The 12,041-nt window shown below is 37.0% G+C and overlaps 1 protein-coding gene across 1 annotated transcript; it reads left to right on the top strand.

Annotated features, from left to right (window-relative positions):
* The first annotated feature begins 1,717 nt into the window (after nucleotides 1-1,717).
* Nucleotides 1,718-3,883, top strand: LOC126789615 (high affinity nitrate transporter 2.4-like). Its single transcript, XM_050515816.1, has 4 exons — nucleotides 1,718-2,045; nucleotides 2,388-2,869; nucleotides 2,979-3,094; nucleotides 3,217-3,883. The coding sequence occupies exons 1-4, from the start codon at nucleotides 1,718-1,720 to the stop codon at nucleotides 3,881-3,883; spliced, it is 1,593 nt and encodes a 530-aa protein (XP_050371773.1).
* The last annotated feature ends 8,158 nt before the right edge of the window (nucleotides 3,884-12,041 follow it).

Below are 12,041 nucleotides of genomic sequence, written 5' to 3'. Positions count from 1 at the left end.
ACGATGGAAGTTAGTTTCTGATTTAGAAAGGGGTATAAAATGAAACTTATCAGAAGTAGGGTTTCCATTTTCAGAAACCCTCTTCTCTCCCCAAACCCGCGCCTCCCTCTCATCTCTCTCTCTCTCTTCCCTCGAGCTCTCTCTCTCACCCTCACTGTCATCACCGGCGATCTCCGCCTCCAGGCCGCCGTGCCTCTCACCGCCAATTCCTAGAGCTTCGTGCGACCCTCCGCTGCTACCCTCGAGCTCGCCGGACCGTGCCTCGTCGCCTTGAAGCCGCACGACATCGCCTACCTCCTGCAACTCACCGCCGCTCGAACCACCATCTCCGGCGACGCAAGGGCTCGGCGGAGGGCGCCTTGACACCGATTCTTACCTTTGGAACCATCCACAAGCGATTAGGGGGCCAAATCGCATCAACTCAAGTTCATCCCGAGAGATAGGACACCGCCGACGACCCGAGCTTCTCCGGTGCTAAATCGGAGTTCTAAACTTCAATTAAGGTATGATTTGATGTAATTGATGAGTTGGTTGTGATTGTTGTTGATTTTTGGCTTGATTGGAGGAAGATCAGAGGTGTAGGAGGAGGAGAGTCCGCCTTAGGCGGTGCGTGGAGGGGGTAGGAGGCGGCGTGAAGCCGTGGGGAAGGAGAGGGGAGGAAGAAGAAGGGTTTGGGGGCGGCAGTGGCGTGCTACGCGCCGGCTTTAGGCTCGGCGCGTGGGCCCCACGCGCGGTCGCCGGCGAGTGGCACTTGTACCCCACGCGCCGCCACGTGCGGCGGCGCATGAACAGTGATTTCAAATAGTAAATTGTAAAATTTTATTTTTACGTACGGTAAATGTAAATTTAATTTGCGTACGGTAAATTTAAATGTAAATTACTTTCAATAAATGTAAAAAGTAATTTAGGAATGGTACATTATCTCTCTATTTATTCTTATTTGTCTTTTCACGTGAATTATTAAAATTTAATAATAACTGAAAAGAAAGAACGAGGTCCATTTAATAAATTTGGAGAACCAACTAAAACCACCCTTTTGGTATTTGAAATAAATGAGTTGACAATATAAGTCAATACTAACTTAAAAAAGAAAATTAGAGGTTTAAATGTCGTTTCTAGAGTTACAAATAGAAACTCTGTTTAATAAATATCTACATGGTTTCGAGCTTGAAATGAAAACCCTAACCAAGGCCTTACTTTAAAAATTAACTCTTTAACGAGCCTCATGATAATCCATATGATTACGACTGAGCTAGAGTACAAGACAATGTCTCTGTATGTCGTACCCATGCAAGCATTACCGTTGGGCGTGATTTGTATATTAGCGCATGGAACATTGTGGAATGTGGACAATCCCTGAGCTAAGATAGTTGAATAGTTAGGAATATCATTCTAATTAATTAACTATTAAGATTAGGGTTACTGGGAAAGTAACCAGCTGTTGGCCTATTAGCCAGCCTATTTGAACCTTTGGGATATACGATGAGACTATTCTCTGTTCATATCGTATGCGGCGAAGAGAATCACACGTTCACAACATGTTTAGAATCTTTCTTGGCTCTTCAGAGATTTCTGTAATGTCAACTCTAAAGACCTATATAATTGCCACACTTCCCCCTTTCCATCCTCACACAACTTCACATCTCCGTTTTAATTAAGTATAGGTTTCTGCCTCCCTTTTCTTCATATTCGAGACCTCCAATACTCGAAACCCTAAATGGCGGAAGCGGAGGGTGAACCAGGAAGCTCCATGCATGGAGTAACAGGAAGAGAGCAAACATTTGCATTCTCGGTCGCATCACCTATTGTCCCGACCGATCCCACAGCAAAATTTGATCTGCCAGTTGATTCTGAGCACAAGGCTAAAATCTTCAAGCTTTTTTCTTTGGCCAATCCTCACATGAGAACCTTCCACCTGTCTTGGATCTCCTTCTTCACTTGCTTCGTCTCGACTTTTGCCGCTGCTCCCCTCGTTCCGATTATCCGTGACAACCTCAACCTCACCAAGCAAGACATCGGAAATGCTGGAGTTGCTTCTGTTTCAGGTCAGAAATTTCATTAATTGCCTGAACTTCTCTTTGCTGTTCAGTTGTTTCGAAAGCTGCATGTTATTAATTAACACACACACACACCCTTAATATTTTCATTGACAAATGAATCAATGTAAGTAACCAAACGAGGTGTGGCGAATAGCATAATGTATTTCTATCGTAAATGACATTTCAGGAAGTTTTCCGGACAGTTATCATGGTAATTTTTACCGAAAAAGCTAGTACAATATTTGCAATAACAAGCTTGTTTAGCGTTAGGGTTCCCACGTACTTCCTACTTTCAGACTGTCTTAATTAATGGTTCAATTAAAACCCTATTGTTTATTTGTTTCACAGGGAGTATATTCTCTAGGCTTGTAATGGGCGCAGTATGCGACTTACTCGGACCAAGATATGGGTGTGCATTTGTCGTAATGCTTACCGCACCCACAGTGTTTTGCATGTCATTTGTTGCAGATGCTGGAGGTTACTTAGCCGTGAGATTCATGATCGGTTTCTCTCTGGCTACATTTGTTTCTTGCCAGTACTGGATGAGCACCATGTTCAACAGCAAGATCATTGGTTTGGTCAATGGAACAGCAGCAGGGTGGGGAAACATGGGAGGTGGCGCAACTCAGCTCTTGATGCCTGTGGTGTTTGATATTATCGGCAGAGCCGGAGCAACTCCTTTCACTGCTTGGAGAATTGCCTTCTTCATTCCAGGTTGGCTTCATGTCATTATGGGCATCATGGTCTTGACTCTTGGCCAAGACTTGCCTGATGGGAATCTCGGTGCCCTACAAAAGCAAGGTCAAGTAGCCAAAGATGAATTTAAAAAGGTCAGTTCAATTAGTCTGCTTGTTTCACTCTCTTAATCCTACATTTGGTTAAAAGGTCTAAGAAAAGATTCAATACAAGGAAATTGATTCTGTAGTTTTATTTGAACAGGTGTTGTGGTACGCTATCACAAACTACAGGACGTGGATCTTTGTACTTCTCTATGGCTATTCAATGGGCGTTGAGTTGTCAACTGACAATGTCATTGCTGAATATTTCTATGACAGGTTTGTTTACTTTCCAGAATAACCTACTTAAAGAGTTGAATCTGAATCTTATTCGTCTCTTAAGTTATGTAGTTACCAAAGGCTAGGTGAACGTAACCAAATGTTAATTTATCTGATTGCAGATTCCACCTTAAGCTTCATACTGCCGGGCTTATCGCTGCCACATTCGGCATGGCCAACTTCGTAGCTCGACCCTTTGGAGGGTGGGCTTCCGATGTATCAGCCAGGTACTTCGGCATGAGGGGGAGGCTATGGACACTTTGGATCCTCCAAAGCTTAGGAGGAGTCTTCTGCATCTGGCTCGGCCGAGCCTCTACCCTCCCCGTCGCCGTCACCGCCATGATCCTCTTCTCAATAGGCGCTCAGGCTGCCTGCGGTGCAACTTACGGAATCATCCCGTTCATTTCCCGACGATCGCTTGGGATCATATCCGGTCTCACTGGTGCTGGTGGGAACTTTGGCTCTGGGCTCACCCAACTTATATTTTTCTCATCCACAGCCTTCTCCACAGCCACCGGTCTCTCTTTGATGGGGGTTATGATAGTGTGTTGCACTTTGCCAGTTACTTTGGTTCATTTTCCACAATGGGGAAGCATGTTTCTCCCGGCTTCTCAACATGTGGAGAAATCTACTGAAGAGTCTTATTACGGTTCCGAGTGGACCGAGGAAGAGAAGCAAAAGGGTTTGCACGCTGCTAGTATCAAGTTTGCAGAGAATAGTAGGTCTGAGCGTGGGAGGCGCGTGGGCTCTGCTCCGACTCCACCCAACACCACACCATCGCATGTCTAGAGTAGATAAACATGATGGTCCAGGACTCCAAGTTGATCCAAGCGTGGAACCGACTAATTAAGAGAGAGGAGAAATGACAGTCCTAATGGTCATCGATCATATACTATCGTGTTCCGTCAATGTATCTCGTTGTTTACAAGTGTTTTTTTTTCCTGTTGTACTATTATCTTTAACTTAATTTCAGTTTGAGCAAGCTTCATATGATTATATCATAAGTTCATAACGCACGATTGGAGTGAACACCAAGGCCTAGTTCAAAGAACTAATAAAGACCTCTAGAATTAGTATGAATGGTATCTTAATATATACATAAGTAGAATAATATTTTTGTATATTAAAAACCTCACGCAGGTTTCCTCTAAAATTCCATAACAAAAGCATCCATCTCTGAAACAAAATATCCACATTGGGATCTAGTTAGTTCTTGTAGTTCGAAATTAATAAAAATCCCAATAACAATAAAAGTACAATGTTGGATAACGATCATAAACGAAGAGCGCATACGAGCATCTCCAACAATTTTGATAAATATTTTCTAAAATGGAGAAACAAATGTAAAAATCTCTAAAACATTTATGCTCAAATTCCAACAGTTTCTCCATTTTACATATTTTTGTATTTATTACAAGTGAATAAAATATTATATAATCTTATTTTATTACTATAAATTATTTTATCTATTTAATTTGCTAGTTTGAAATAAATTATTCAAATTTTTTTATTGTGTTGATCGGTTGTTATTAATAGTTGAGTTATTGGAGAAAATGTTGCATTTAATGCTCTTGCTTATGCAAACATTTGTACATTGCTGCAAATTTGGAGAATTTCTCATTCTCTCTCATCTATTTCTCTATTTTGGAGAATAAGATGCATAATCTATTAGAGTGGAAAAAACCCAATATTCTTCAAAATTTCTCTTTTTCCCAAATCTCTTCTTCAGATCAGTCGAAATATGGGATACTCAATGATGTACATTGGAGCTAGTAAAGGTTCAACACATAAGTGTTGCAGTCTTGCACTGTGAAATAATTTACTGAAATAATTGATGACAAATTCGGAAATTCTGTATAATAATTTAATATTTTACATCTACAAATGATCCAAATTGAAGATCCAACTCCCAATGTGTTGGAGATTTCATATATATATATATATAGTCTCTATCCAGAGTGAAGCTTCACTCTGAAATTACAGAGTAAAGTTCCAATTTTGGCACACTTTTCGCTCAAATGTTTTCACCATAAGAGATTTAATATTTAGGTATGTTATTGAAGATCATCTCTACAAAGTTTCATCCAATTTGACAATGGTTTGAGCTTTCAAAATTGAGATTTACACGAACGGTTCACGTTGAACAACTTTAATTCATTCATTGATTTAATCTAATTTCAATACCTTAATGATGTTCGAATTAGATGAAACTTTGTAGAGATGATCTTGAATAGCATACCTAAATATTGAATCGCTTATGGTGAAAAAATTTGACCGAAAAGTGTGCCAAAATTGAAACTTCTAATTTCAGAGTGAAGCTTCACTCTGGATATGGACTATATATATATATATATATATATATATATATATATATATATATATATATATATATACCCAATGTGTTGGAGCCCCTATCGTACGTTTTTCAATTTTACGGCACACAATTATATATAGAGGGACTCTAAAAGAAAATGAAAGGTAAGTACGTATAAGTATATCCTGTAGTTACGTAGGTCTTCAACTCATTGTGTGGAAGTCAAGAAAAAGAAAGATCAGAGCTAGATAATCTATCTCAATATTGTTGACTTGCAGTTGTAAGGTTAGATTAATGTTGCTTACTATAAATGCAGTATCTCTAATTTTTTACTTTTACTTTTGCAAATGATGGACAAGTGTCTGTTAAATAAAAATAAATTTCTTGACAGTTAGAGTATTTGTAGCATTATTAGCCATATTTCGGTTAAATTTTGACTAAAATAACATTAAAAGTCATTTTAGCCGGATAATTTTATAAATACATTTACATTAGTTCTTTTTTTTAGTTTTATTTGAATTCAAAAGAATTTATTACACGATTAAACAATATTTTAAATATATTTATAAATTATATATAATTTACTATAAAGTAAAAATATTTAAAATTCAAATATTTTAACTTTGAGCTATCTCGTTTGACAAATTTGTCAAGTTCAATAACTCAAAGTTAAAGTAAAATTATATTAGAAAGTCTGTTAAAAATACCCTTGCATCCGAAGATGAAAAAAATGTTAGAAAATAAAAAACAATGAAAAGAAACGGATTTAAAAGCAACAAAAAGTTATAAATAGAGAGCAATCAGCCATCAATTTAGCTTGATGAAGAGTTGGGATTGAAGAATCAGTGACCTAGAGACGAGCACTAATAATGTCATCAAGCACACCACACTAAAAAAACATGTGGAATGACACTAAATTGTATAACGATACAAACGATTTGGTGCACCATACATCCACCCATGTAAATGTGAGGAGTACCGAGTAACCTGCCGTCACATACCAGTCCTAGAGCATAACCATTTTTACATAACAACAAAATATAAAGCGTGAGAAATAAAAATCAGAAATTAAGCAAATAAAAACCCAGACCCAAATCTGAATGCAACTCAAGCCTAAATCTTGGATTTGACTTCCAACATTAAGCAACCATGCCAACACCTAGTCTTAGTCTACTTGGAAGGACCACATCTTGACCTCAATCCAACTGCATCCACCCAGCATATCATCGAACCAAGAGGAGAAAATAGGTCAATGTTGCCAAGAACCTCTAGTCCACGTTGAACCCACTTTTCGTCGTCGTAAATAGGACATGCAAGTCCGGGAGGATCTAGTGGCACCATTATTTTAAAGCATGTCATTATACTGGTGTCTCGAAAGGATCCACCCACATACAGGTTCCAAATTGTCACCAATTCTCACCACCGCATCACTCGACAACTCGACTTTCATAAAAGAATAAAACATGTCGCTCATGTCTGCTAATAGATACCGATCGAGCCACCCACTGTTTATAACAAAAGTACTCTAGATCTCAAGGACGTTCATATAATAACCAATAATTATAATCAAGTCATTACATACCACGTAAATGTTACAAATGGTGTTTAAGGGTTTGATGATCGAACTTCATAGGTTTGGATGATACTTAATAATAATCGTTTTGCATGTACGTTCAGAATTTATCATAGCATTTGTTTTAGCTTATTAATGTCTCAACGTTAACATCAATGCTCAAGTGTAACAATGGAGATATATAGTGGATCACATTTACCTAAAAAAATATTGTTTTATCCAATGACGTAGCTATGAAAATATTAGTTTACAGGTACACAATATACATTTATTTATGTAATATACTGTATATGTATTATGATGATAATTTTCGTCAATAAAATTTCATATGAGTCGCATTTAGAAATATGAATAAAAAAATGGAAATACATCATCATTGTATTGGTATTAGAGATGTTTTTTTCTAACACCGAATCACAAGTGATTGAACCAGTAGGATCCAATGTGGATCTGCCCCTAGTTTTACCTATGGTTGCATTTGACTTCAAGAATGAACGTTTGATAATATTATCATAATAGACAAAAAGTTATGCACCTTTGTGTTACATGTAGTCTTTCAGAATATGTTTGACCTTCATTTTCTTATATTCCTCATCCTCTAACGTATACTTCTATGCTACCGTGATCATCTTCTCAATTTTTAATTTATTTAACCTGCTTCTATAATTGTACCATATATTGTGATCTTGTTTTTCTTGAATATGGAATATCAATGCTCAATTGACATCTATATCGAAACAAATAATGATTTGAAGATCTTCTTATACATTACGGAAAGGAATCATAAGGCACAAAGTTACCTAAGTACCTTTGGAGAGTCTAAAAAGTATCCTAGAGCCCAATGTTACACGTAATTAAATGTGTTTTCTTGTCTTGTATCAGTTATTATTATATGTTTTATTCTTGTATTTTGTGTGTGTTTACCTGGAAGGTTAAGTAATTTAAGAGCATTTATTATGAGTAGTTGAGTTTAAGTTATTTAAAGAGTTGTATCTTATGTTGGTTTCTCAGTTTTGAAGTTCAATAGAATCAGTTTATTCAAATCTTTTTGTTTAAGGGTTCATATTCTTTCCATTTTAGCTATTTTTTACCCAACCCCAGTTCAGATCATGTTAGGGCCTGCAACAGCAAAAAAACGTTACCGAAGTAACTAACAATATGTTGCCTTTGCCTCTTCTTTCTTCATTGTCATAGATCAATTGCAAATATATGTATATTTTTATAGTAGCTATTTCTCATAGTTGTTCTTATATGCATTTTTGTGGATGATGATACATGCTCCTCTTTTGTTTACATATGTTTCCTTTGAACTTACTCTTCAACAAATAAGGTAAGGCTTCTACGTGAGCAAACTCAGGCAATTGTTGAGGTGGCTTATGCCTACGCCGTTGAAAACGGTATAACTCCATTCATGATGATGCTTGCTGTAGCTGTCAAATGTAGAGAGAATATGAGGGTTTGTCCCTCAATGGCGGCAACCGTCGTTTTACACGACCGCTGAGGGTGGCAAAGTGCGCCTCTACGACTGTGATCGAGGATGAATGCTTGGTGGGAATAAAGAAGAAGGGAGGAGCTAAAGGTGTTTTTCAGCTGCTTATGTGTGTTCAGCAGCTTCCAAATAAGTTGTTATTTGTTGTGGGCTCCCAAAGAACACTACCATCGACATGTAATGATCCAAACTTTAAGAGCAAATATAAGGAACTAGTGAGCAAATATGATAGTAAGTTTTTGGAAATCTCAACAGAAGTACATGTACGCAACTATAGCTGGAGATGGGGGGAATGTGCTTGAAGATGGTTGGACATGTCGAAATACATGTCTTTGAAGTGTATACAAGACATGGACGGATACCTAGCATTGATGATATTGGCAGAGCTACCACTGCCTACTTTTGCGACAAAAAAAATAGACCCTGAAAAAGAGTGCATGGCCACAGTTTTCTTATTTGCGTGGATCGATTGTGAATAGAAATATAGGGTTATTGTAACGGGGGATGACAATCTTCATGGGGAAAAAGAGATAAAAGTAAAAGTTTTTGGTATTGGAAGTGGTTCTTCGATTGCATTAGACAACTTAAAGTTTTTTGTACACAATGTAGAGGATGAATTGATAACAACAGTGTCTACGGATCCTTTTTCTGGTGGGATTCTTAAAGTTAATAGGCTTCCTCCCGAGTTCATGTATGCATGATCTTTTCTTTGAGAGCTACTAAATCCAGTCTAGCCCAAGCATGCAAACATGGTTTTTAATGGGAAAACCATGTTTGTTATACTTCATACGGCATATGGGAAGATATTGAGTTCATAAGATATTGTAGGATATCTCGGAAGTTTTGGCGTAGAGAGAGGAACTCAATCCATTGGTTATGCATTTCAGGGCCGTTTATGGTATACATTGTACCAATGACATCTTAAGAATGATGTGAGAAATGGTTAGGTCTATGTTCACAATTTCACATACTAACGAATGTGTGATAGAATATATCAAGAAACCTAATTGGTGTGATACAAGATACATGAATGTAGTAGACATTGTCCCTACTATCTCACATATGCTACTAAGGAGATGCTACAACTAGTACATGACAATCACAAAATTGCTATCCACTATTATATTCAAAGGTCGTTGGGAAGAGCACCATACAGTACCATAGAGCTTGATTGAAATGGGAATCCATGGTCGTTGGTGATGTCATATTTACTGGTTGTGCTCAAGTTCAATGTCAAAAGAGGCATTGAATTGTTTTGAGAGAATGCAAGGTGATGGTGTAGAACTCGATAAGGTTACCTTGCTTAGGGTTATTTTGGCTTGTGCACAATTAGGTGCATCTAATATGCGGTTTGTGAGTTATCTATGTCTTTTTAAAGAGGTATTTTGTTATCATAACACTTTTTTTTATTCCAAAAGAAAAATTAAGTAATCAATGGAAAAAAAAAACTTACTCTTCAACAAAATATATGTAGATTTCAATCATTAGTTTGAGAATTTTGGAGCGCAAGCACCGGATCCCACAACTGGTACTTAGCACATTTTGTCAGTTTTTTGTGGGATTGTTTGGAGGTCTGTAAACTAATATTTGAAACAAGAATTCTGCTTCCCAACTGGAGACAATGCATAGGAATCACACAAACTAATGAATCCATAAGACGAAACCGTGACGTAAATTGGCCTCAGACCCCTCATTGATAGCGAAAAACGAGTTTGGATACTACATTGGTACAACTCAGAGTTTGAGTACTACATTGACCTTGCCACAAGAGTTTAGGTACCGCTGTTGAATTTTTTTTGTGGTCACGTGCAGGACACGTGGCCGAGATAACGGAGCCGTAACGAAAATTGGGCTCAGACCCTTCGTTGATAGCGAATTACAAGTTTGGGTACTACATTGGTACAACTCAGAGTTGGGGTACTACATTGACCTTACCATAATAGTTTGGGTACCGATGGTGAACTTTTTTCTTGTTGATAACTCTAGTTGTTTGTTTCTCCAATTTGATGATAGTGATAAAATATGCACACTCTCAAAAGTGGACGTAGCTCAATCATATTAATTGAGTGAATTAATATTAATGTTTGTGTTCTTGTGTTTTGTTTACTGTAACGTTGATCAATTAGTTCTATACTAATATTAGTGTTTGTTTATGCTTCCACACAGTAGGAGTAATAATCAACATACATGAACCAATCACGTAGTATGTAATACGAGTGTAAAAAGATATAATCTATTGCTAATCAGATTTGTGATACTTAGAGTTTGATTGTTTGTGAAGTTATTATTTTTCGATAAGATTGTTTATCTTTCAATTGATTCTTAATACACACCTCAAATATATCATTGTTACGTCTCAATTTCTTTTTGGTTAAGAATTAGGTTTTTTTTTTGGTACAATCTCAAAAGAATAGAAATACAACAGAGAGAGGAGAACCTTTATGTGAGAAAGCAACATGTTCGACAACGAGCCTTACTGTTGTTGTTAGACGGGTCTGTTAGATCCCTTATGGGTCTAAGTTTAGCCACGTTTCTTTTATTAGAGATTGTAAAGATTGCGACAGTGGTTGGTGAGGTAAGGGAGAGGGAGAGTGTGACTGCCTATAACAGCTTAAGTGACAAAGAAAATCATAAGTCCTTAGTTTTTTTTTCTTGAAAGTTGTAAATACAACAAAACTAAAGAATAAAAGTTGGAGGAACTCCCCATCCCAACTAATTCAAATGGAATGTTGGAGACATAATTAGGGGAAGACAATTAAACCATACTAAAAGGCAGCATGAGAATAAGCAAAAGTAGTGAGTCAGTATGCAACGAAATCAACTTGATGATACACATGCCGAAATATAATATAGTCAAATTGTGACACAAGTGAGCACATATCCTATACTATTATACCATGAACCGCCAAGGCACTGTCGACAAGTAAATATTACAACTTTTTTTTGTCTGATAATTTATTATTTGTTTTTTTTTTCATTGCTTGTTTGCTTCCATTATTTACTTTGTTTTAGTGTTTGAAATGTGGTGGTTGATCGAATCAATTCTTGATTCTCAACCGGTTTTTTAGTTTTAACTGCCATATTGCACTAGTCAATCTACCTTCTTCATGTTCTTAGGAGCGATGAACTCCCAGCCCAACCCCCTTTATCTTAGCTAAGGACTAAAATTTTCGGCGAAAATGGAAATATCGACCCTCTAAAAAATGGATATTTTTATCAATATTTAGAAAATATTGATTTTCAAAAAATATATAAAAAACAATAATAGAGAGTAGAAGGAATATATATATATATATAATGTCCTTTAAAAAAATATAAATAGAATGTAGATAATATCGCAAAACTAGTGCTTAGCAGCCTTGATTAAGTGGTTGTCACCTATTATATTTGTCAACGGGTTCGACTCCCAGCACATGTAGCTTTTTTTATTTTAATTAATACCACGTGAGAGAGATTTAAGTAGCACGTGTGTGAGAGAGACAAGGAATAATTGAAGAATACTCTCAGAATCCCTAAAATTTCGTGAGTTATCGAGAAATATCCCAAAATTTCGGAAAATATCGCAAATTTC

The sequence above is a fragment of the Argentina anserina genome, chromosome 3, assembly GCF_933775445.1.
Source record: "Argentina anserina chromosome 3, drPotAnse1.1, whole genome shotgun sequence".
Classification (NCBI taxonomy): domain Eukaryota; kingdom Viridiplantae; phylum Streptophyta; class Magnoliopsida; order Rosales; family Rosaceae; genus Argentina; species Argentina anserina.
This window is presented reverse-complemented; position numbering and strand designations above follow the sequence as displayed.

What these genes read in the sequence shown, in the direction of transcription:
- LOC126789615 (XM_050515816.1), top strand. Translation starts at nt 1,718, where the DNA reads ATGGCGGAAGCGGAGGGTGAACCAGGAAGCTCCATGCATGGAGTAACA. An exon ending in CCAAAGATGAATTTAAAAAG is followed by an intron (nt 2,870 to 2,978) that starts GTCAGTTCAATT and finishes TTATTTGAACAG; the next exon opens with GTGTTGTGGTACGCTATCAC. An exon ending in GCTGAATATTTCTATGACAG is followed by an intron (nt 3,095 to 3,216) that starts GTTTGTTTACTT and finishes ATCTGATTGCAG; the next exon opens with ATTCCACCTTAAGCTTCATA.